General features: G+C 41.7%; 13 protein-coding genes across 14 annotated transcripts; 1 reads left to right on the top strand and 12 right to left on the bottom strand.

Annotated features, from left to right (window-relative positions):
- Positions 1–136: 136 nt before the first annotated feature.
- On the bottom strand, positions 137–1255 carry LSM04_007455 (Protein kinase domain; the record flags this gene model as incomplete). The annotated part of the gene is made up of 1 exon (XM_067338247.1): positions 137–1255. One exon carries the CDS (start codon positions 1253–1255, stop codon positions 137–139), a length of 1119 nt encoding a protein of 372 aa, XP_067188238.1.
- Positions 1256–2761: 1506 nt separating this feature from the next.
- On the bottom strand, positions 2762–6058 carry LSM04_009126 (DNA helicase Pif1-like; the record flags this gene model as incomplete). The annotated part of the gene is made up of 1 exon (XM_067338249.1): positions 2762–6058. One exon carries the CDS (start codon positions 6056–6058, stop codon positions 2762–2764), a length of 3297 nt encoding a protein of 1098 aa, XP_067188264.1.
- Positions 6059–6843: 785 nt separating this feature from the next.
- On the bottom strand, positions 6844–7431 carry LSM04_008943 (Isochorismatase-like; the record flags this gene model as incomplete). Its single annotated transcript, XM_067338250.1, has 1 exon — positions 6844–7431. One exon carries the CDS (start codon positions 7429–7431, stop codon positions 6844–6846), a length of 588 nt encoding a protein of 195 aa, XP_067188263.1.
- Positions 7432–8068: 637 nt separating this feature from the next.
- On the bottom strand, positions 8069–8323 carry LSM04_002870 (At2g23090-like protein; the record flags this gene model as incomplete). Its single annotated transcript, XM_067338251.1, has 1 exon — positions 8069–8323. The coding sequence occupies one exon, from the start codon at positions 8321–8323 to the stop codon at positions 8069–8071; it is 255 nt and encodes an 84-aa protein (XP_067188191.1).
- Positions 8324–9046: 723 nt separating this feature from the next.
- On the bottom strand, positions 9047–9964 carry LSM04_002679 (uncharacterized protein; the record flags this gene model as incomplete). Its single annotated transcript, XM_067338252.1, has 1 exon — positions 9047–9964. One exon carries the CDS (start codon positions 9962–9964, stop codon positions 9047–9049), a length of 918 nt encoding a protein of 305 aa, XP_067188186.1.
- A 707-nt stretch (positions 9965–10671) lies between these two features.
- On the bottom strand, positions 10672–12096 carry LSM04_008017 (BCS1; the record flags this gene model as incomplete). The annotated part of the gene is made up of 1 exon (XM_067338253.1): positions 10672–12096. One exon carries the CDS (start codon positions 12094–12096, stop codon positions 10672–10674), a length of 1425 nt encoding a protein of 474 aa, XP_067188244.1.
- Positions 12097–12887: 791 nt separating this feature from the next.
- On the bottom strand, positions 12888–14885 carry LSM04_001001 (uncharacterized protein; the record flags this gene model as incomplete). Its single annotated transcript, XM_067338254.1, has 1 exon — positions 12888–14885. One exon carries the CDS (start codon positions 14883–14885, stop codon positions 12888–12890), a length of 1998 nt encoding a protein of 665 aa, XP_067188173.1.
- Positions 14886–15522: 637 nt separating this feature from the next.
- Positions 15523–16686, bottom strand: LSM04_009491 (GDSL lipase/esterase; the record flags this gene model as incomplete). Its single annotated transcript, XM_067338255.1, has 1 exon — positions 15523–16686. One exon carries the CDS (start codon positions 16684–16686, stop codon positions 15523–15525), a length of 1164 nt encoding a protein of 387 aa, XP_067188268.1.
- A 499-nt stretch (positions 16687–17185) lies between these two features.
- On the bottom strand, positions 17186–18376 carry LSM04_009382 (uncharacterized protein; the record flags this gene model as incomplete). The annotated part of the gene is made up of 1 exon (XM_067338256.1): positions 17186–18376. One exon carries the CDS (start codon positions 18374–18376, stop codon positions 17186–17188), a length of 1191 nt encoding a protein of 396 aa, XP_067188267.1.
- A 250-nt stretch (positions 18377–18626) lies between these two features.
- LSM04_007263 (uncharacterized protein) lies at positions 18627–18929 on the bottom strand (the record flags this gene model as incomplete). The annotated part of the gene is made up of 1 exon (XM_067338257.1): positions 18627–18929. One exon carries the CDS (start codon positions 18927–18929, stop codon positions 18627–18629), a length of 303 nt encoding a protein of 100 aa, XP_067188233.1.
- Positions 18930–19719: 790 nt separating this feature from the next.
- LSM04_007359 (Protein kinase A anchor protein) lies at positions 19720–21117 on the bottom strand (the record flags this gene model as incomplete). Its single annotated transcript, XM_067338258.1, has 1 exon — positions 19720–21117. One exon carries the CDS (start codon positions 21115–21117, stop codon positions 19720–19722), a length of 1398 nt encoding a protein of 465 aa, XP_067188236.1.
- A 653-nt stretch (positions 21118–21770) lies between these two features.
- On the bottom strand, positions 21771–22625 carry LSM04_005323 (Rpn11/EIF3F; the record flags this gene model as incomplete). Its single annotated transcript, XM_067338261.1, has 1 exon — positions 21771–22625. One exon carries the CDS (start codon positions 22623–22625, stop codon positions 21771–21773), a length of 855 nt encoding a protein of 284 aa, XP_067188215.1.
- Positions 22626–23300: 675 nt separating this feature from the next.
- On the top strand, positions 23301–24746 carry LSM04_000085 (the record flags this gene model as incomplete). Of its 2 annotated transcripts, none has more annotated exons than XM_067338262.1 (2): positions 23301–24173; positions 24270–24746. In XM_067338262.1, 2 exons carry the CDS (start codon positions 23301–23303, stop codon positions 24744–24746), a joined length of 1350 nt encoding a protein of 449 aa, XP_067188161.1. The 2 variants fall into 2 exon arrangements, with proteins under 2 accessions (XP_067188161.1, XP_067188162.1); XM_067338263.1 differs by having other exon boundaries at positions 23682–24173.
- Between the last annotated feature and the right edge of the window lie 8 nt (positions 24747–24754).

The following is a 24754-nucleotide window of genomic DNA, read 5'->3' on the forward strand; positions in this document are numbered from 1 at the left end:
ACACAGCTTGACCGAAATAGAGACAAACAAACAGAAATCATATATATTATATATATATATATATATATATCTTGATTGCTCCCACATCACTACTCTCTCTCTCTCTCTATTTCTCCTTCCTTCTCGTTAATACTATTTATTTAGGCGAGGAGGGCATCTGTGCCAGCAGTTGTGGATTATACGCACATATATCCTTCCAGAACGCCCGCCGCAGGGCCTGCACGTTTAACTCCTGCAGTTCATACGGCCACGTGAAGGGCGATGGACACTCCGGCTCGTCCTCCTCATCATGCAAGGGCGCCATAAACGGATGCCGCAACAACTCCGCCGCCGATGGCCGCTTGCACGGATCCAATTCCCACATTTTAGTGAGAAAGTCAACGCCGTCGGGATTCGTGAGTCCCGGCACGAGTTTGCGCATGTCCAATGTGCCGTCCGGCAGATCCTGCAGTTTTTCTAACGCCTCCGCATTGTCTACCATCTCCGGCGGGGGTTTTCCAATGTGTGTGCAGATCAGCCGCAGCTGGTCCATTGTATTACGCCCGGGAAGTACCGGTTTGCGATTGTACATCTCCGCCATAATACAACCCACCGACCAGATATCCACCGCGGTGTTGTAATAACTGTTTTCCAGCAATAACTCCGGTGGGCGGTACCAGCGGGTAATGACGTAATCTGTTAATTCATGATGCGGCACCGTTACACTGCGGGAAAGGCCAAAGTCAATGATCTTTAATTCACATGAGATGTCGGTGACGAGATTTGCTGGTTTTAGATCACGGTGGGCCACACCCGCACTATGTAAATACTTCAATCCACGCAGGATTTGATACACAAAGTAGCGCACATGCGTCTCCTCTAACACCTGACGTGAGCGAAGGACGACATTCATATCCACATCCATTAACGGGGTTACAATATAAACATCACGAAACTCATTGAAGTCTTTTATGGGTGGTAGAATATCTATTATATGCAGCAGATTTTCATGATGGAAAAAACGCATCATGGCCACTTCGCGTAGTACACGCTTTCCATCTTCCAGGTCACGAAATACATCACGACACTTTTTAATGGATACCTTATCTTGTGTTTCCTCATTTAGACAACTGCAGGCAATACCATATGCTCCCATACCAAGTATTTTAAGCAGTGTATACTTCTTCGGGACCTCAAATTGCGATCCCCCCACATTATAAACCTTGAAATCACCCACAATAGTGGGTTTACTTAACTCTTGATTGCTCTTATGCATTCTTCTACTAATAGTAATACTACTATTATTCTTCTTTCTCCTTCTCCTTCGTTTTGCCAAGCTTTATTGTACGACTTTTTTTTTCCTTCTTTTCCCTCTTTGTTGTTCGTTGTTGTGGTTGTTGCTTTTTTTTCGCCTTTCTCCCCTTCCACGCCCTATTAGATTTTCGCTTTATTTATTTCCTCGTTTTTTTTTTCGTAATCTTTCTTTTCCGATTTATAAAGTTTAAAAATCTCTTTGCACCTCCCTTTTGTTTTGTTTTTCCCCCTGTATATCAATACGTTCGAGGTGGTTTCGCTTTTCTTTTCTTCTCGTTTTTTTTTCCCTACTTTTGTGCAAAGTAATGTACTTTTGTGTATATTTCCAGACTCAAAGACAACGATGATGATAACAGTAAGAACGAAGTGAAATCAAAGTACCAACACACAAATACACACTATTTTTATCTTCTTCTTTTTTTCCTTTTCTCTTTTATTACTCTTACTTACAGAGACTCCAACACAAACCCGAAAAAAAAAAGCGAAAGCAATGGAGGTACCGCGAGAAAGAAATAGAGGGAGATATATAGAGGGATAAATAAGAAAGAAAACAAAGTAAAAAGAAGGAAAAGAAAACGAAAGAAATGTTCTTTTTTTTTTTCTACCTCAAGAACTTCTTTCTTGATTTTCTTCTTATTATTCCTTTTCTTACCTTTTTTTTTGCTGTTTTCGCTACTTTCCTTTCGCTCTAAATCTAACGATCTCTGAACTCCTTGCAGTCACTATAAGTAAGCACGTAGACGTATATATATATGGGGTGGGGTGCGTCTGTGTGTATGTGGTGATACTTATAAATGCTAATATTAGTGATAATACTGCTACTGTTGCTACTGCACTAATAAATAATAATAATAATAATAATAATAATAATAATAATAAAAAGACAATGGAAGAGAATTAAGGATACACAAAGGTTCCCACAAACCCCCCTTTGTTGCTGTTTTTCTTTTTTTTTTCTCTTTTCTTCCTCTTTTGCGCTCTTTGATATAAGTCAATAAAAGGATCTTCTCTTTCTGAGTGTGAGTGTGTGTCTGTCTGTCCTCCACCACAGCACTACGTTATCGTCCTGTTTCCCTTGCGCACAACCTACACCTGCTGTAACAGGGGAAATACAACAAGTAAAAGAAGAAAAAAAGTGAAGAAGAAGAAAAGAATAAATAAATAATAATGGTATCAACAAAATGGAATGCAACGGTACAAACAGAAGGCAAAAAAGCAAAAACAACAACAAGAAGAAGAGCAATGCCTCTTTCTCTACAATCTTCTCTGCCATTTCTATACACCCTCATATATATATATATATATTTCGTCTTTTCACTGTTTTTTTTCCCACTTCATTCTGTACCATCTGGTAAATCTCCAACTCTTCTTTTTTTTTTTAAGAAGTCTGTTCTTTCTTCCTTTCTTTTTCTATCTATTCATTCATAGACATTAGCCATGTCTGATCTTCTCATCTTTCTTTCGCAAGTTAAAATTCTATAGAAAATTCATTATCCAATTCCGCTTGTTCTTGTTCTTGTTCTAAACTCGCGTGAAACTGTTTCGCAATGGGACAAGCACGAATACTATTCTGCTTAAAATTCGTTAGTCTTATATTCTCTAAACACGGACTACGGCTTAGAGCCACATAGGCCTGACCAGGCGAAAAGAAACGATGCATAGAAACTTCAATATGAGAGATAGTGAGACCCTGCGCCTTATGTACTGTAATAGCCCACGCCTGTCGTAATGGAATTTGTGTACGTGTGGCCACTACCGTATCGCCCATATACCACTGATGTGAAATGGGCGATACAAACGCATACACATGACGTGGAAGACGTACAATCCCTTTCCCACTATTATTATTATTATTATTATTATTATTATTATTATTATTATTGTGTCCATTTTGTGTAGATGTGTCATAACGGCTTTTACGCAGTGTGTGATACTGTGGCTGTAGATCTAACCGCACAATTGGCAATCGCATACGTCGAAATTCACCTTCACTTTCATTTTCACAACCTCTACACTCTTCATAATCTTCTTCTTCTTGTTGATGTGATAATGATGGTAATAATGATAGATCAAGTCCTACCAGACGCCTTACAATCTGTACATGATCTCTACCATACACATCTGTGTATGTTGTCTGATTGATATCGCGATAACGCAATCCCCGCTGCCGAAGGACGTAAAAGAGCGATTGCCCCGCCGCCGTATCCACACAACGAAAGGCATCATGTAATGTTTTAAATCCACCGCGCTGCAGTAATGCCGATCCACGCGCTGATGGAACGTGATGTTCACGCGGGGCACGCAGGACGAGTTCAATAAGTTCACGTGGATGTAAAAAACCGACCACTTCACCCACGGAGCCATTCACTAAACCAAAGCGTAGGGAAACGTTCTGTAGGAGCATGACACGTGTACCTACTTTAAGGGAAAGTTCGGTGGGAAGTGTACTGTCCTCAAACTTTACCCATGAAGGTGGGAGAGAAGTATGAAGGCCGTTACTCTTATTACTATTATGATTATTCTTATTGTGGATAATACCATCATTCTCATCATTCTCGTGTGTATCGTAGGCACGATATACTTGTAATGGATGTAGTGTATCTTCATCCTTCTCTTCTTGTGTGAATTCACACAATCCATCATTATCACTCTTAGGACCAGTATTAATAGTATCATTATAGGGTTCATCAATTCCCATGCATGCACGCAACAAACGTTCATTCTCCTCACGCAATCCTTTTTCACTCTTTAGTTTTGGTGTGGGAAGTGTCATTATACCTTTTGGCTCTAACGCAATAAAGTGTTTCGCATTACGGGCCTCCACTTCTTTATTTGTGGCACATAACCGTACATGCTGATCCTTCTTAACACTACCATTATTATTATTATTATTATTATTATTATTATCATCATCATCATCATTATTAATATTAATATTGTTATCTGTGAGAGAAGTTAAATGACCCTTTCTGGGCCTTGCACCACTAGTCACTGGTGTAACTGTACGGGAAAGCAACATCTCATAACTCTTTCTTGAGAGTACACCGAGGCGTACATCATCCAATACACGTTGAAAGGAGGCATCCTGATTTTGTCTAAACTTATGCTGCAATACCACAGGTGTGAGGTGTAATGCCTTCCAAGTCTCACTCTCAAAGCAATATCGTAACTTTGGTTTTTTCCCTTCCTCCTCTTCATCATCATTATTATTATCATTATTATCTTCATTATTTTCACGCTGCTGCGACTGCTGTCCCCCACTATGTCTACGACGGGATGGAATAGGCGGAAGCTGCAGGAAATCCCCACATAAAATGACTTGAATCCCACCAAACACTTCCGTACCACGACCACGGCGAATGGCACGGGCAATCACATCTAATTTATCCAACAACGCGGGATCCATCATGGAGATTTCATCAATAATGAGAGTTTCACAATACCGCCAACGCCCAGCGGCCCGGCGATTACGACGGACCCACTGCAGTAATTCCCGCGCCTCCCCATCGCCAAAGCGAACACCGGCGAAACTATTTATAGTCGATCCACGCACGTGCAGTGCGGCCACGCCTGTGGTGGCGGTTACAAACACAACACGCCGTGCAGAATCCCGCAGTTCACGCACAATTGCACGAATTACACGCGACTTGCCGGTTCCAGCACCGCCGGTAATAAATAGATTGTGTCCATCCCGCGCTAATGATACCGCACGGCGTTGGGCCGCACTAAGAGGCTCCTCATCATTATCATCATCCCCCGCCGCCGCTCCTCCATCTTGTGTACTATTACTATTACTATTAGCAGTATTAGTCGTTATATCCTTTTCTTTTACTTTTGTTGTTGTTGCTGTTGTTGTTAATGTTGTTGGACTCGCATTTCCAGAGGGAGGAGTTTCGCTTCTTGCCGTACCTTCCAACTGCGCAAGATACGCCGTCTCATCATCTTTCACTTCAGATACTCGTCGTTGAGATGATTTTTGTTGTTCCTTTTGACGTCGTTGAGCCTCATCCTGCAATAACTTCATAAACTGCTGACTTTCTTCATCTACAATACCATCAGCATCATCCTCATCGCCATTATTCTGTATAACATCATTGGAAGGAGTTGAGTTTATCTTTTCTCTTTCAATGGATATTTGTTCCAGTGGTTGTGTCTCATCTTTTTCTATATTATTATTATTATTATTATTATTATTATTATTAGTCTTATTCTTCTCCATTGTCGCCACATGCTTCTTTTCTCTTTTTTTCTTCCTTGACGATACCACTTCTTCTTCCTCTTCTTCCATTTCCTTCTCCTCCATCTTCTTCTTTCGGCTCCTCTTTCCACTGTTGGTTTTCTTGTTCTTCATATTATTATCATCATTCTTATTCTTATTCGTATTGTTATACCTTTCCTTCTTTATAACTTTCATCACTTCTTCTCGTTGTTTCTCTGCAGTGGTGTTTGGTACTGGAGGCACCAGGGGCTGAATGATGGGTGAAATGGGTGGTTCGACTGTACGTAATATATCTTGATGCTTCACTGTTGCCATACGACGTTTAGATTGTTTCTTCTCTTCATATTCCTCTTTTTCTTTTTGTAGTAATTGTAATTGTTGTTGTAATTCTTTTTCTTTTCCTTTTTCTTGCTGCTGCTTCTTTCTTTTTCCCACACGGCTGGTGTGTCGATAGGAGAGAAATAACACACCGTGTTGAACTCCCACAAGTGTCGGTGTTGTTATTTTTGCTGTTGTGCGTAATGGGGTAGTGAGACGTGAGAACATTGAAACTATCTCTCCCTCTTCCTTTACGGTAAATAACAGTATTTCTTTTGTTTTATTCTTTTCTTTTTTTTTTATATGGCTTTTGGTGTTTGCTGCTTTGATAAAGACCCACTCGTGTTGTTCTTCTTGTTTTTAGTAACAGTCAATTTGATATTTCTTAAATCTCTGACGATATCTATATCTGTATAGATATATCTATAAGCAAATAAATAAATATGTGAATGTGTATATATGTATGGGTAAGTGAGAGTACCTGTACGCGAGAGCTAATGTACGGGAATATTATAAACAAATAAAAGAAAAAAAAGAGTTAATAATAGAAAATAATTATGTATATATTTACTATTTCTATCCCTTAAATAGTATACAAAGTATATACATATGAGAGAGAGAGAGAGACAGGCAGACTATGAGATACCAGCTGCAAGAAGTATCATACTGCAATGAGTGAAAGAAAAAAAATAACGACAACAAAAGAAAACCCCAGCAACGTTGGCAATAATAATAATAATAATAATAATAATAATAATAATAATAATAATAATAATAATAATAATAATAATAACACTATCACTTTACCTTTCATGAGTAAAGCAACCGTGCAAAGACAAAAGCGCAAAAAAAAAAAAACGCCTTCTTTATTCTGTAATATCGATCATTAAGAGAAGGAAAAAAAAAAAAACACGAACGGAATAAAAGGAAGAAAGTCTCCTTATTATTTAAATATAAATAAATAAATTAAATAATATATATATATATATATATATATATATATTGGAATGGGTTTAACGCAGTGGGGGCTTCTCCTTCATAAGAGGTGCCACCGTCCTAAACATTGGATCCGCCGCATCCCGCAACAACTGCATTAAAATAGACTCCGACGTGGAAACATAACACCCATCCCGCGTCCACGACTGTAATAACTGCACCGCCGTTGTGTGATCCAATTCGCACTGGCTCCCACATCCATCTAATGCGACGACGACCATCATTCCAATGTCTAACAAAGCCGCGGCAGTTTGCAGAACACACACATGTGTTTCATTTCCCCACAACACCACCTGCCGCACCTCTGGCACCTGCACAAGTTGTAGGACTTGTGGTAATAACATGGAACTCTGTGTTTTTGGGTATACGTGGGCGTCTGGTGGGAGTTGAATGTGCCGTGAGGTTGGGCCAACGCCTTTTGGGTATTGTTCTGTTACGATGAAAAGACTGTGTTTCTCGCCTAATGCACTATGAATGGCGGCGAAGCGATTAGATACAAAAACACAATTGGCGAAGTTCGCCACGCGGGATTCCAGTTTTTCTTGAATATCACAACATAGAAAAGCCGTCTTACAGGTACTGTAGTGCTGGATCAGTCGAGACATATATATATATTATTATTATTATTATTATTATTATTATTATTATTATTATTACTATTAAATGCTTTCTTGTGTTTATTTGGTATTCCCTTTTTTTCTTTCGATCTTTGCGGTTTAACTGTTTCACTGTTTATCACAGAATGGAAAGGCAAACCAAGCAATTACTCTGATACAATACACTTTTCTCCCTATTTCTTTCTCTCTGAGTGTAGTATTCTCAGAGAAAAGAATAAACAGTCGTTAAAACGCATATAAGCAAATAAATCATATATATATATATATATTGGTCATACCACCCACCCACACACTTACACACAAGTGAAGGTAGAAAATAATGCATATTTCCACTTCATATATGACGAAATATTTAACAGAGAGCAAGAGTAATGCTCGTTTCTCATGATTTCCTTCATTTCTCCTACTCTCCCTGCCTCCCCCGCTTAAAAAAAAATTATTATTACTTTATCTCAGAAAATCCGGTTTTCATGCAAAATAGTAATAAAACAACAACACACACACAAACATAAACAACGACACCAGCAACATAGAGTACGTTCATTTATTTCTCTTCTTCATATATATATATATATATTTCTCCTCCTTTTGACGTATGCTCAAGAGAAGCATCTCGATAACCGGACTATTCAGTAAAGTTAGGAAAGAGTTCCTCAACGGTCTTATTGGCCTTTGCGTGGCGACTCTCAACGTGTTGTTCCAACTCCGCACGGCGTACAGTTCGGGGAAATCCCTGAAAACACAAAACACACTGAATGGCGTTCTTTGCTGCTTCGTGTTTCTTACGATCCTCTGCGGTGTGTGGGGCGCCAGCGCGTTGATCCTTCGCCTGTTCTCGTGCACGTCTTTGATTCGCCCGACAACCGTTTCCAGAAGGCATTTTATATACTATATGTAAGTAAGTAAGTGTTTCTTTTTCTTTTGTTTGGTTTCTCTGTTTGCTTACTAGCTTTATGTTTCTCCTTTTTGGTTGAAGTGTAAAGTAAAGAAGAAGAAATTAATTATTGAGATGTACAAACAAACAAACAAATAAATATATGTACATATGAAAATAAAATGAATACCGCCATCTTACTAGATTACTCTATCGTGAATCTCTTGTCGAAATAAACTTGAAAAGTGTCAGGGTAATAGAGATCATTCTTATATTTTCTTTCTATCTATATTTCTATTTATATCGTTCTCCGTACCCATCACTTGCCTCATACTCATTGCGCATAGTAATCGTAATTGAACTAAGAGTGAATAAAAATTAATAATAATAATAATAATAATAATAATAATAATAATAATAATAATAATAATAATAATAATAATAATAATAATAATAATAATAATAATAATAATAGTAACAAAACAGTAACTAGAAAGAAAAAAAACCTAAAAAGAAATACCCCCTAAAGAAATGAGTTGAGTATGCGACAGGAACCTGCATCTCAGGAAAAGAAAAAAATTATATAGTAATGTGTCTGCACACGTAAAAAAAAAAAATCATTTAAATATAAAAAGAAATATAATAATAATGACTCTATTTCCATCAAATTCGCTTTCTTTTCTTCCTTCTTTTCGTTCTCTTTTTTTTTCTTACCAATTTCCTATTTAGTTAAGTTACGTAGACACGTGCAACTCGTGTGAAGGCCGTATTACAGTAGGGGCAATTTCGCCGCCGCAACTGTCTGGCACACTCTACACAGAGACACAAATGATGGCACGGCACCAACACAATCACAGAGAGATTTTCACGGCAAACACAACAGCGGCCACTTAATTCAAGCGGCGCGGTTCCTTTAACAGTGCCATCTCTGTTACTAACAGACAGTTTGCTCGCAATAGGCGATCGTCCTCCTAATGCCGGTAGGGAATGCTGGGACTGCGGCGATGAAGAATTAACTCCCCGCTGTGGAGTTGAAGCCGTCCTGTTCACTTGTTGTTGTTGTCGTTGTTTTTGAGGCGGCGGTAACTGTTCCTGTTCTGATGATAACTGTCGTGGACGTTGTTGTTGTGATGGTGATCGTTGTTGCTGGGGAGGTGATCGTAATTGTTGTGATGGTGATCGTTGTTGCTGCGGTGATCGTAATTGTTGCCGTTGTGATGGTAATTGCTGCGGTGATCGTAATTGTTGCCGTTGTGATGGTAATTGCTGCGGTGATCGTAATTGTTGTTCTTGAGATAATGGTAATAATAATAATAATAATTGTTGTTGTTGCGATGGGGGACGGTCACCTGCGGCTATAGCTCTCACTGCACCTTTATTTGGATGTGAATTATTATTATTATTATTATTATTATTATTATTATTATTATACGCCTCCTGATCTTCTCTTGTGGGAATAATACCGGTAGTTAATGGAGGAACTCGTACAACTCGACGTCTTACCAATAAAGCAGATTGTTTTTGTTCCTGTTGTTGTTGGGCGCATATAAGGCGTTGGTTCTGGGAAAAATTGTTTTCTTTTAAACGTAGGAGGTAGAGTGTATTATTACCATTTCCGTTTTTGTCGGGTATTTCGTGTGTTGACATGTGAGTCGACCCTTTATTATTATTTTTTTCGTCTATCTACCTCCCTTTAATAATAATAATAATAATAATAATAATAAGAAAAAAATGTGAAGAGACGTCAAGGCGTATGGACGATGCCTCACTGTACAGATAGCAGAGAAATCTAATCCAACAATAAATAGTCACTACTTCTATTAAGAAGAGCAAGCAACAAATGCAGAGATATCATTACAACAATGTTATACGTATCTATCTATCTATACATATATATATATATATATATATATATATATATATATTAGATTGCCCAATAGATAAATAAATAGATAGATTAATAGATTTGAATGTTTCGTCTTGAGCGGGAAATAAAGTGCGTACATATATTATACGTGTGTCTGTGTACAGGGATGAATGGCAAAAAAGAAAAGAAAAAAAAATAAAACACTCTTTTTCAAGCATCTGTCTTTTTCCGATTTCATTCTTTTTTTTTTATCCCCTATGCTTCACAGAGATCTTCACTGTTACTCCTCTTTACTCCATACAAACACCACCATTACCTTTTCTCACTTTCCTTCCTTCTTTCCCTAACCGAGTGTATTCTCTTTATTGCATCATCTTATGTACACAATCTCTTTCCATTACAAGAGGAATAAAGACGAATAGAGGCGAGAAACAAGCAAACCAACATACATACACACAGTGAGAAAAAGAAGAAAAATAAGAGGAGTTTAGAGATTGTGTAGCATAGGTGCTCGTCTCATACGTGTCATGGCTTCTTCCTTTTCTCGTGCTCGTTGCACCCGCACTTCAAACGATTTTACTGTTTGCAGAAATCCCGGTAATGCCGTAATCGCAGCCTCTGCACTATCACGATGTAAAAAGAGATGCGATTGAATCTGCGCCACACTTAACGTACGTGGTGGGATTTGAGTTGCGAATTGCTCCTGTTGTGCCTCTGTGGAGTTTGGAAAGAACTTACGGTATAATTGCCTGGCTTGACTGGGCGAGAGTAATCCAATCTCCACCTTCACATCACACCGTCCTGGTCTAATTAGTGCATCATCCAACCGTTCCACGTGATTAGTGGTCATAAACACTAATCGCCCCTCCTGTGCGGCTACGCCGTCTAACGCATTAAGGAGTCCACTCATCGTAATATGACTATCGGCACTAAAGGCGCGGTCAATATCTTCTAACAATACAATAGACCGCAGTGGGGCGGTATTTAATAGTCCAATAAGCGCATCATCACTGAGTCCACGCCCGGATAGACTTAACGGGCAAATGGCGAGTCGCAGTTCCCCCGCTAACGCCATCACGGCACTACTCTTTCCACACCCTGGTGGTCCATGCAGTAAATACCCACGACGATACGGAACCCCGAGATCTTCATAATAACGTCCACTACGTAAGAAGAGTTTTACATCCTGCAATAACTCCGCGGCGGTGTGGCCGTCTAATACAACCGAATGCATCGGACGACGACGACGGGGATCTTGTCGCGTCCATCGCCCACCGCTATTTTGATAAATCACAGTATGGTCACTGTTGCGCAAGGACGTCAGTCGATGGGCGTCCTCCACCATCTCCTGCATCACACGTGCGGAGAGGCCAATGGTGGAGAACTGCATTGTTTCCAACACATCTGTGCCCATCGCCTGCGTTTCTACACGGCGACGTTGGAGCAGCATGGGGCGGTTATTGTACCAAAACCAATGACGCACATTTGTACATGGGGCGTACAAACACTCATGCGAGGATTCATCGTTGGAGTAAATCGTGGTATTACGTGTGGTAACACTCACCTGCTGGACATAAAAAGCAGGGTTCTGCGCCAGCCACCGCACCATCCAAGCAAAACTCTCATCCTGACTCGTTAGTTCCATCGATACGACAAAGCGACGACGGAGTGCGGTTTGTACGGCCACAGAAAGAGAACGGGTGGCGGCGCCGGCAAAGGTTAATAGATATAATCCCGCCCCCGCACTAAAGAAGGGATTCTGCAGTAAACCACTCATAGCCCGGGTGACAGCCCCACCACGTTCTTCCCAACGTTCTGGGAGAAGTGCGGTGAGTTCGGAGAGAGCCTTATCGGCCCCTTTAACATCACCACCCGCCACTGCAGATGAGGAGCCACTCACAGCAACGTTCATATTACGAAGTACTGCTGCTGCTGATGGGAATAAATAAAGTGTCTGCGCTTTAAATATACGTTAGTTTGTATATATATATATTAAATGTTTATGTGTGGATTTCCAAAGCAATGGTTTTACACGCACAGAGAGAGAGAGAGAGAGAAACGAGAAACAAAGAAGAGGGGAAAAAAAAAACACAAGGGAGAAAAGCAATCACACTCTGAAAATGGCAGAAATAGAGAAAAAAAGAAAATGTTACAATTCTATGTCATCATATATTCTTTAAAAAAGAATATCATTTGTATTGATGTAAGAGAGAAAGAAAAAAAAAAGAAAAACGAAATGGTGGATATAAAAGATATACATAAATTGAGGAAACTATAAATGTACCTCAACATCGCCTTGCTGGAGTGTGCTTCCTTGGTAGGGAGTACAATGTATAATAATGATCCTCGGATATAAAATAAACTCTATCATTTCTGTATGCTATGGTTTGAAATGAGGGGGTGGGTTTTTGGTTTCCAGGTAAGAAGAGTCTCCTGGTGAAACTATTCTAGTTGCTGATAGTGTAGATAACACTAATAGTAATTAACAGCAATATACGCACTTCTACAATATCAAGAGAGACCCCACGTCCATCAGCACAGAAACGAAAAAAAAATTACATCCTCAACATCAATAATCCAAGAACAACATCAGAAAAAAAAAAGAAAAACCTGACAAAGAAACCAACCACCACCACCACCACAAAGAGAAAAACGACAACAACAACAAACATACATGTACACAGACACAAACACCTATAAACCTCATGCCATTACATCACTATCTTCTGGCACCGATAGTTTCATGTGATCTAAACGTTCAGAGACAATCTTTCGTGCCAAATTACGACGTTGTACTGAACTACGAAGCAATGACGCCAAAGATCCTGTCGCAACTTTTTCCCAATCAAACACTTCACGTTGTGACTTTGATTCTCCAAATATACCATGAGCGAAAGCATTGCTATTACTTGTCATATTACTGATATTATTGTTGGCAGTGTTGCTGTTCTCATTATCATCAAAGTAATCATCTATTGCGTCATCGGTGTGTGTATCATATCCTGCCGACTGCTTTACCGGTGGCCAGTTAGTAGCAAAGAAGGTAGGAAGCCATACATGCATAAAAGATGCGGCAAAAATTGGTAATTCATCAAAAAATTTAAAAAATTCTTTTCGACTCATATGTGAACGTCGCATCATATGTAATGGGATAGCTGACTTTTGATGAGGAAGAAGCGTAGGAGCTTTGCTTTTATTTTTACGACGTTTATCTTTCAACTGTGTACGTATGTATTCCTGTTCCTCTTCCTGTAGCATGAGTTCAAGAGCGTCCCCTAACGCTTTTACAATAGAAGGCGTTACCACAGCATCCTTAGCCTCACATGCCTCCCGACGAGTCAAACGCAATGTACGGAGTGTTGCTTTATGTATAAATCCATCAGACTCCAATACAGCAAAACAAATAGATCGCACCACATCACGCAGCTCTGGTCCATTCATTAGTGCGTCCACTGCTGCTAACACCTCTCGTACTCGAACCACTGAAGCGGGAATCACCTCTGTTCCACTACTACCAACACCAACACCACCTGCAACCGCCGCTGCTGCTGCTGCCGCAATAGCTGATGATGTATTAAAAACACGTGAGGATCGTGGTGTGAATCCAGTACGGCGAGCATTATACATACTTCCTCCTGCTGTTGGTGGTCCACGTCGTACACTTGCTTGCAGGGTCGCTGCACCGGTGAAGGGACTTGATGGAGATAATACAACTGCAGATGGAAAACATTGTGCATTAGAGATTCGCATAGATGGAGTTGGTTTAAATCCCCGTGCAATCGAGGCGGTGGTACTGCAGGAATTATTTGAACGACGTTCGGAATCACTTTCAGCAGTATCTTTCGCTGTAGATGATGAACGCACAGCAAAGAAAAAGGCTTCCAATACTGAGGAATCTTTTACTTCAAACGGTGCCTTAGCGAGTACATCTGCAAGGGCTTCTTGTGTAATAAGTCCCTTACTATCCCCCGCTCCTATTAATGCGGATAATAAAACACTAAGATTAGATGCTGGTGCCCCTTCACGTGGTAACACCGTCTCTTTTCTTTTCTTCTTTCCTTTACCCTTTTTCGTTGATGCATTGGTGTTTCTTCTCCTTGCGGGGTCACCAGCTAAAGACGCAAGTTGTGCTGCAGCGATTGTTGATCGTCTACGTCGCTCTGCTTCTTCCACTGCTTCTTTACGCCGCTCCAATGCATCTGGATACATCTTGTAATAACATGCAATAAAAGACTCCTCCACGTCTTTTAGTACTGCATCACGCTCTCCATACTGTAAAGGTTGCGAAGGTGTTGTGAGAGTTGCTATAGTATTACCACCACTACCACTTTCAACTACATTTCCACTTGAAACAGTGGGTAGAAAGAGCGTGGCGTAAAAATCATTCATGGTAATTGGACGTGAGGCAACAGTACGGCGTTGACGCGACTCTTCCACTCGCTTTGCCTCTTTAATACGTTTTAAATGTATTCCATGACGGTCATCTTTAGCCGACACCCGCAGGCGATCAAATCTTGGAGAAGGTGTGATATTATCTGCAACTATAGGCCCCGTATTAGTTGTTCCAGAACATGGACTGGGTGGGATTTGTAGAGTAGAAAAATTTTTCTCTGCTTGCTTTTCACTAGAATCACCCATTAATAGACCACCAGCACCACGACCCCGCCTCTTTCGCTTGCTCTCATCAGACTCAATGTTCATCATGCGTCACCACTTCAAAAATAGAATGCTTCTCAGAATGTCAGTCCATATAACCAGAAAATTCAATATGAGAAAAAACAAAAAAAAAAAAAAACAGAAAGAAAGAGGGAAAAAATGCAAAAAGAAAATGAGCTTCTCAACACATATACAACATTACTAATGCTAGCATCGAAACAAAATCCAAAGAGACACTACCATTTCCACGAACCATAGAAGAATAAAACACTATAGCATGATTAAAAAATCATACAGTGGCAAAAACAATAGAAATCAATACATCCCTGCCCGTTCATTTTCTATCAAATCCTTCCAAGGACACCACCGTTGGGTGGAGGGAAGGGGGCTTGAAAACAAACGCGTTGGCAAAAAAAGCAAATCAATAAACAAATGTTAAGTCTCAGGGGTAAAGAGAGATGACCAGGATGGAAGCACGAGGAGCGTGTCCATCCCACACTATCAATTACCAACGCAGAAGACCCGAAAAGCAAATAAAATAATAACGACAAAGATGTACTGGGGTGCACATATGGGTAACGCCTCTACATCAACACAAATGGAGCACACTGGCACCACACAATGCTTTCTTCCCCAAGTCTTTCTCATTGCCCGTTATGCTCCGTATTCTCCAGTATAACACCTAGTCCCGCGGACGGGAAGACTTTCTTCGCCGCATCATGCACACCAGCACAGCTACAGATAGAGTAACAAAGAAGAGTCCGGCTATCGTACGACTGCCAGGGTCGATCCCCACATCATCGACACTGCCATCGCTTGCATCCCTCAAATCGGCGCGCAGGCATGCCAACAACGACGTCATCCAAGAGTTTCCGAGCAGTGACGACCCACGGATGTCAGGATGTGTTGTGTCGACTGTCATTTCATTGCCAAATCCATCAAAACTCACCGGCCGCACCACAGAGCGAGTCTGATGAGGAACACATTTCCCATCTGAAGGGTGCCGTTGCCACGCCTTCACTTCCGCTTGAATATGTGAGTGCAACAGTTCATCGTACGGCAGGTAGTTAGTGGGCGTGTTGAGACCAAAAAGGACCAGCAAGGGGAGTTTTTGGCGACCCACATACTCGGCATTCAACACCTCCAGGATGCGATGGATGTTTTTCCTGTACAGTTCCATCACACGCTCTATACACTCTTGATTTTCTCCATTTCCCTTCTTCTTGTATTGTGTGGTCGTGCAGCGAGAGGCGGAATAGAATACATCGTTATGGCCAACAAACAATGTAGCTACCACGAGCACGGATAGCTTTACTCCACGACGTTTTCCCGCTTCCGCCGCCTTTTCCTGACACGACTGAAATGTGTCCCGGTAATGTTTTTGCCATGCACGGTCTTGTGGCGTTGCTGCAGTGCCATTGAATATGTTCTCCAGACCCTGTAGTACTTGTGTGGATGTCCATCCACAGTGTCCTTGGTGAGGCATTGTAAATGATGAGACTCGGTTAAGGGTTTCCGAGTCTCTCTCGTTGGCGCGGTATTTGTTAATGGTACGAGCTGTCCTCTTCGAAGCCCAGCAGTGCCCACTCTCAAAACCCATAAACTCATGACCGGCAATGAGGGCATACGTTTTATTGGCGTGTGTGACAAGTAAATCATTCAGATGGCTTCGGAACGAACCCAATTTCTGGATTCCCTGTGTAATGGAGTCACCGACGGGAAGAATACAGAGAAATGGTGGGCTTTTAGCGGCCTCCACGCTCCCTGAAAGAAGCACTGGTAGGAGCAGGCACATGGTAACCGTCAGTCTTTGAGCAGAGCGGAATATCGATCGCCAAGACCGCATCAGACGAAAGAGACACTGAAGAGCAACAAGAAATCCGTTTTTTTCCTTCTTTATGTCTTTGTGATTTGAGATTACATTGTGAGGAGGAGGAGGAGAGAGCAAAAGACGGAGACAAGAAGAGGAGCAAACAAATGCGCATGTGTGTGTATATGTATTCTCCATCCATTCTTTCCAAGGACACCACCGTTGGGTGGAGGGAAGGGGGCTTGAAAACAAACGCGTTGGCAAAAAAAGCAAATCAATAAACAAATGTTAAGTCTCAGGGGTAAAGAGAGATGACCAGGATGGAAGCACGAGGAGCGTGTCCATCCCACACTATCAATTACCAACGCAGAAGACCCGAAAAGCAAATAAAATAATAACGACAAAGATGTACTGGGGTGCACATATGGGTAACGCCTCTACATCAACACAAATGGAGCACACTGGCACCACACAATGCTTTCTTCCCCAAGTCTTTCTCATTGCCCGTTATGCTCCGTATTCTCCAGTATAACACCTAGTCCCGCGGACGGGAAGACTTTCTTCGCCGCATCATGCACACCAGCACAGCTACAGATAGAGTAACAAAGAAGAGTCCGGCTATCGTACGACTGCCAGGGTCGATCCCCACATCATCGACACTGCCATCGCTTGCATCCCTCAAATCGTCGCGCAGGCATGCCAACAACGACGTCATCCAAGAGTTTCCGAGCAGTGACGACCCACGGATGTCAGGATGTGTTGTGTCGACCGTCATTTCATTGCCAAATCCATCAAAACTCACCGGCCGCACCACAGAGCGAGTCTGATGAGGAACACATTTCCCATCTGAAGGGTGCCGTTGCCACGCCTTCACTTCCGCTTGAATATGTGAGTGCAACAGTTCATCGTACGGCAGGTAGTTAGTGGGCGTGTTGAGACCAAAAAGGACCAGCAAGGGGAGTTTTTGGCGACCCACATACTCGGCATTCAACACCTCCAGGATGCGATGGATGTTTTTCCTGTACAGTTCCATCACACGCTCTATACACTCTTGATTTTCTCCATTTCCCTTCTTCTTGTATCGTGTGGTCGTGCAGCGAGAGGCGGAATAGAATACATCGTTATGGCCAACAAACAATGTAGCTACCACGAGCACGGATAGCTTTACTCCACGACGTTTTCCCGCTTCCGCCGCCTTTTCCTGACACGACTGAAATGTGTCCCGGTAATGTTTTTGCCATGCACGGTCTTGTGGCGTTGCTGCAGTGCCATTGAATATGTTCTCCAGACCCTGTAGTACTTGTGTGGATGTCCATCCACAGTGTCCTTGGTGGGGCATTGTAAATGATGAGACTCGGTTAAGGGCCTGGGGATCACTTTCTTCTCTAAGGCTTGCAGATATACTTTCTTTAACCAAAGGGTTTACTACGTTACAGTGCCCACTCTCAAAACCCATAAACTCATGACCGGCAATGAGGGCATACGTTTTATTGGCGTGTGTGACAAGTAAATCATTCAGATGGCTTCGGAACGAACCCAATTTCTGGATTCCCTGTGTAATGGAGTCACCGACGGGAAGAATACAGAGAAATGGTGGGCTTTTAGCGGCCTCCACGCTCCCTGAAAGAAGCACTGGTAGGAGCAGGCACATGGTAACCGTCAGTCTTTGAGCAGAGCAGGACATTAATCTACTGTGCTTTACTTTAATCTGGTAGCTTCTGTTCATTGATACTGCTTAACCATAAGAATTTTAGTAAAAATTGTCGTGGTGGAAAGCAATGTGTATCGACTGTTTCCTTAAACAGTAGGAACAGTTTATTAGTAGAATAACAATAAGCTACACACACAAAAAAAAAAAAAATGATATCGTGATCAAAAACTATAGAAAATACCTCTGTTTATGTAAATGTTACGTTGCGATACACTTTTTAATTTTTATTTCCTCTCATATAGGTCACACTTTACTATTATGACGTTTATTCCTCCAAAACATGGGGATTTCCTGAGAGTCCACAGTACGGCCACTCCAGTTTACTAAGCCGACATGCGGCACATATTACGCGTTCCTTTCGTACACTTTTCCTCTTATTCACTTTCGGTGGCGTTATAGTGGTGCCTTTTTGCTTCCAAAGTGGTGATGCCTGCGGAGGAAGATCACTGCGGCGACGAATCACGCGTACAACAACAGCAGCACCATTACTGCCCAGCAAACGATGCCGCAACGCCATTTCCACTGTGTCTAGTGGGGCCGCATGGGTCCGCCTATGTACTCCAACCATCTGCAGTAGGGTGACTCACTGCCCTGTCGGAAGATTTGGAGAGCTACAGAGAGATAGAAGGAAAAGGAAAGGAAAAAGAAAGTGCGAGAGAAATTAGATTGCGCAAGATCATATATTGTACATAGAGAAAAAAAAGTCAACTGCAGGTAAAAATGAAGTGAGTGATGGATAGCATTGCGAAACATTCACATCTCTGACCGCTATCTGCCTTCACACTGCCACTCACAATAATTAAGGCAGGAAAGACACGAAACGATCATGCACCACTTAATACAGGGGAACATCTGTTAAGGAAGGAAGGGATATATATTTTTTTTGAGCTGGGGAGATGTTGAGTTCACAGGACCACCTGCAGGAAAAGTACCCATTGTCTCTGTATGTAATAGGTATTTGAAGTTTCACTAATGGAGAAGATAAAAAACGAAAGACGAAATAAAAGAGAAACGGTGAAAATATTATATGAAGGGGTTTCTCTACTAGGTTCCACATTTCTATATGAACGGAGCGTGAAAACAGCGTCTTTTGCCGTTACACCAGTGTCCTACACCAAAAAAGAAAGAAGGAAAGAAAGAAAGAAAAAGAGGATGACAAATATGAGAAAAGGCGTAAGAGAAATTGATAGGATCAGTATCAAAAGGTAGTAATGGTAATGATAGTTTAAGCTAAAAAACAACAACAACAACAACAACAACAACAACAACAACAATATGTGCAGAAAAAAAAAAAAAATGGAGTTAGCAACCGAATCGCACACCAAAGCAACAACAAAAACAACAAAAAGACATCGTAGCTACAAGGTCACAACATATTCAGAGGGATAACACTCACTCTCAGGGTCATACGTGATCGAACACAATTCCACACACTCCAATGCGATACCGTTATTCCTGCTCTCTGCAGTATGGCTATCATCATCACCACTAGAGAGTGATGCATGTGCAAACTCTTTCAGAATATATGAGGCATCAAAAGGTACACGTGGCTCCCATTTCATTCTCCTCTTAGAATTGCTATTTGTGGAGTTATCCCGCCGCCATTTAGTATTCATAAGAGTCATATGCAACAGTTTACTCTCCTCCATTGCAGAAGGATCACTCATAGTGAGTTCTGCAAAACATTCATGAACAATTTTTTGCAGTGATGAGACTAATGCTGTCGATTCGTCATCAGCAAGTCCCATGTATAACACATCAGCCTTCTTTTCATTACGTCCTCCCCCTTTCATTACATGAAGGCCACCAAGACGAACTTGCAGTCCTTTATTATTATTATTATTATTATTATTATTATTATTATTATTATTATTTTGTTGGATGGATTTTTTCCACTCACGCACCTTTTCTTGTAGTATTTGCATCCGTTCCACTGCTAATGCCACCCCCTCCTCTGTTGTAAGTGATAGCAATAATAATGTAAAATGCATGCGTGGTGCTGTAGTGAAAATGTCTTCCGTAACCATCGTATCTGTTCCTGTATTAATGCAGCGACGTTTTATTTCCTCCAGCAGTGCTGTTGCATGTGGGCGAACAGAGGACAGCTTCCCAATAGGAAGCGAGATGAAATGTGTGTAGGGCAATGTACGCCGAGAACCTGTTACCTCACTTTTTTTTACATCCACCTCCCGCTTCTTTTCTTCTTTTTCTTCTTTTGTTGTCACCACCAGTAATTGTTCATCATCATCATACTCATTAGTATCCATTGGCATATTTCTCTCTGCTGGTGTTTTTCGCTTAGCGGATGATCCCCGCACTACAACGGCCGCTGCTGCTGCTGGTGTACTAATACGATAACAACGACCATGTGGAAGTGTGAGAATATCAATCATTGGATCCTCTGATACACCATTCTCCTTCTCTGTATAACGCCCCATAATAGAATCATTCTTGTTCATAGTACGCTTCTGCGTACTCTTACTGTTATTTCCATTTACCATTCCCACAACTCCCGGCTCTATGGCGAGACAAGAGCCACACACTCGTCGGGCGTCTACACTTAACTCACCACAGTTAGGACAACGCCAAGCTTTGGCACGTGTGAGACGTTTATTTCTATTACTTCTGCTTGATCCGACACCGTAGCGAGCCTCTAACTGTTTACGTGTGTTATTATCAAACTCCTTTTCTCGGCGAACGGCCATAATTTCTTCGCGTGTCATCGCGCCTGTTCGCGGTGCTGGCGAGTCTTGCATGGTTCTGGAGACTACACTGACAATGAACCCACCACCACGTGTTTTTTTTTCTTTTCTTTTTTTCTCTCGATATCTCGCAGAGTGTGTCAGATATATATACAGGAGAGCGACTTCACGTATTCATTCATAATAGTAATAATAAGAGAGGAAAGGAAAAGGAGGGTAGATGTTTGTATGTGCAATAGCAATAGTAGTAGTAGTAGTAGTAAGATTTAAGATACAGCAAAAAACAAAACCCCCACAATAATTAAAAAAGAAACATATGTACAGACATGCAATAGACACTGACAGCAAAATATCTTTGTTTTTTTTTCTCCCTCTCTCTGTATATACACGCAGTGCAGAGTGAGAGCAAGTTAAAGATAAATAATACAACGATCCATCATGTCAAGTGAGGAAGGTAAAAACAAAAAAAAAATCGTAGCAATTATAACGACAAGAAAAAAAAAGAGAAAAATAATGAAGACGATATTCATTGATATTGTTATAAATTTATTTCACGATGTTTTTCTTTCTTTCTCCACATCCTCACTCATTGCTGCTGGTTCCCTCTGGTCATGTGAAACTCCCCCACAATGTACATCATTCCAAAGAACTCTTCACTTTCCTTGTCTTGTAGTACCCACACAACTCTGTAAATCACAAAACTTCAGTTAAAGTCCTTTCTTATGCATTCGGAGAAGTTTACATAACTCCAACGAACATTTTGTCTGCAGTGAGAGAAGTGCCACGGTTAGTGAATGCCGTTCCTCCTCCTCCACAGCAGTAGAGATATCCATATCACCACCATTATTATTATTATTATTATTATTATTATTATTATTATTATTATTATTATTATTATTATTACTACTATTACTATTATTAGTAGGACTACTATGACACATAACAGAAGGAAGACTACACGATAACGATGTCCCTGCAGATGTAGTGGGAAGCATTGCACAGATCTTTGCCACATGCCGTAGTACTTCTGGATCAGGATCTGCAATTTGACCAGACTCCACGGCTTTTAAATACTCCACAACGAGCACTATACGTTGTTTAAGTAATCGCAATGATTGTTCAATACGTCGTAGTTGCGGTGTAACAGCAACTGCAGCGACACTACTGCCCTGACCATCAGCGGATACATTATTCATAGCCGCATCCATTCCCGCCTGTGTAATTTCATCCGAGTCTAACAGGAATTTTATCTTCGTTAAGCCTATAGAAATACTAGGCATACCTGTAACGTTTACTGTCATACGACTTATTGAAGGAGCCGTTGTGGAACTACGTCGACTACTGTTTCGCCGCGATAAATATCCCCCTTCTTCCTTTTCCTTTTCTCTTTCTTTTTTTTCTGCTCGTAATTGTGATTGTAAATATTGTTTTGGATCATGTAATACAGTGGCCTCAAAGAGATGTACGGGAAGTGTGGCCAATTCCGCCGGTGGGGCACAATCCACCATGAGGGCAAACATCATTCCACTTGAGAGATCATCAAATGTATGGTACAGCGGCATATGCGCAGAAACACAACTCTTAATAAGATCTTCTCTGTTGCCACCCACACTGTACCAACCCACAACGGCAAGTTCAGGGAAAACCTCCGCGAGGCGTTCTCTTTTGTGTTTCACAGCTCTCCAATCCACAGAGTAACTGTCCTCTTCATTACTCGTTGTTATTTCTGTTATTGTTTCGCTTGTTGTTTGTGTGGGTTCACACATAACGGCCTCGTAAGAATTGACGATTTCTGTTCCGCCGTCGTTGCTGGTACAGCCAAGTAGAACACCAATGACATTTACGGCGGGACTTTGCGGTACACACTGCTGGACTCGTGTAACGTGATGGGTGATGTTGAGAATGACTAATGGGTGAATTCGCACCGGCAGTGGGGGTTCTTCTGCTGTCATGCGCACTAACCCAGATAGACTATCAATCATGGAAGTAGACATGAGTGGTATTATATTTTCTTTTGTTTTTGTTTATATTTTTGATATGGTTGCTAATAAGAATAGATGAGAATGAAAAGAAAAAAAATAACAGCGACAACAAAGATTTAACCATAATATTTTCATTATTAAAGAATACATTACATGTATATATATATATATATATATATATATATAGTCTAGATGATATACCTAATAGGCAAGACAGTTATGACAAGACCATCGCATACGATTTGGACAGACGATATGGACTTGACATCAAAACAGGCAGAGGAAGCGTACCACACTCACATTGCTGCTCCTAACGACGGTTTGCTACGCGATGCATTCATCCGGGCCAAGGAAAGACGAAATTCTTTTTTTCTTCGAGGGATCCAATTACTCATGGAATCCCGCGCTAAAAAACTCGGTGTTTCGTCTACCTCCAGTTGGCGACATTTACGAGGTTTAGCGGCTCTCCCACCTCGCCTAATGTCTACAGTGGTTCTTCGCTCTGTTAATGACCCTGCCTTTACGCTCCCTCACCAGAAAGCCAACCTACTTGTCCGTCACTTTCTTCAGGTCTCGCGTGCGCAAATCACAAATGCCCCACCCATTCGTCAAGACTGCCGTGGTCCACTTTGTGGCATGGATCGCCCCTATACTTCTTATGAATCGGACTTGGCCGTCTATGTTGCTCCTTTGGGAACAGCACCTGAGCCTGATGGTGTTATGAATGATTTCCTCCATCATATTGGCCCTGTTGCTCGAAACACGCTAATGGCAATGATAAATACTTCCATTGCCTCTGGAGTATTTCCCCCGCAATGGAAGACAGGGGTGACGGTCCCCAGCCCTAAAACGGGTAAGGACCCTAGCCGTTCAGATAGTTATCGTCCAGTGGCATTGCTATCTGTCTTGCTTAAGGTGGCCGAACGTATGGTCCACCGACGTCTATCAGCATTATTCCCCCATCATCAACGACAATTTGGTCTTACAGCCCTCCGTAGCACCTCGGACGTGATAGTCCTTTTGCTGGATAGGGTCGCCCGTGCCCTTAACGAATTCCCCATGGCGGAGTATGAACGCACTCGCGGTGGGAAACCCTCTTTGCACCCCCGTCGCCACCGTTCACTTGTAGTAATGATCGACTTTTCAACTGCTTTTGATTCCATCGACCGCTGCAAGCTATTGGATATAATGAATAGACTTCCATAACTAGGATCCCGCACGAAGAGCTGTTTACAAAGCCATCTACGTGGCCGTTATATTTGGGTGAGCGTGGATGAAAATACATCGCGAGCGCAACTCACCTCAGCTGGGGTACCTCAAGGTAGTGTACTTGGTCCCCAGCTCTTCCTGCACTATGTGGGTGAACTGCTGTGCCGCCTGGACAACATCTTCTCTGCGTCAGCATTTATGTATGCGGATGACCTGACACTTTTTGTTTCCGGGGCAGACATTCACGACTGTGCTTCGGCAATGCAACCAGCCCTGGATGTGATAACTACATGGGCAGCCGAGTACGCCTTAAATTTGAACGTAGCCAAGAGTGACGCAGTACTCTTCTACTTCTCCTCCCATACGGCATCCGATGCGGAAGAGGTGTATTTACGAATTGGCCACGAGAGACTACATATTGAGCCTCGCCCGGTGAAATTACTGGGAGTGACCATTGGTCGCCTACTCAACTTTGGCCCCCCACGTCGATAAACCATCTC

The sequence above is a fragment of the Trypanosoma melophagium genome (assembly GCF_022059095.1).
Source record: "Trypanosoma melophagium isolate St. Kilda chromosome Unknown ctg38segment1, whole genome shotgun sequence".
Taxonomy (NCBI): Eukaryota; Euglenozoa; class Kinetoplastea; order Trypanosomatida; family Trypanosomatidae; genus Trypanosoma; species Trypanosoma melophagium.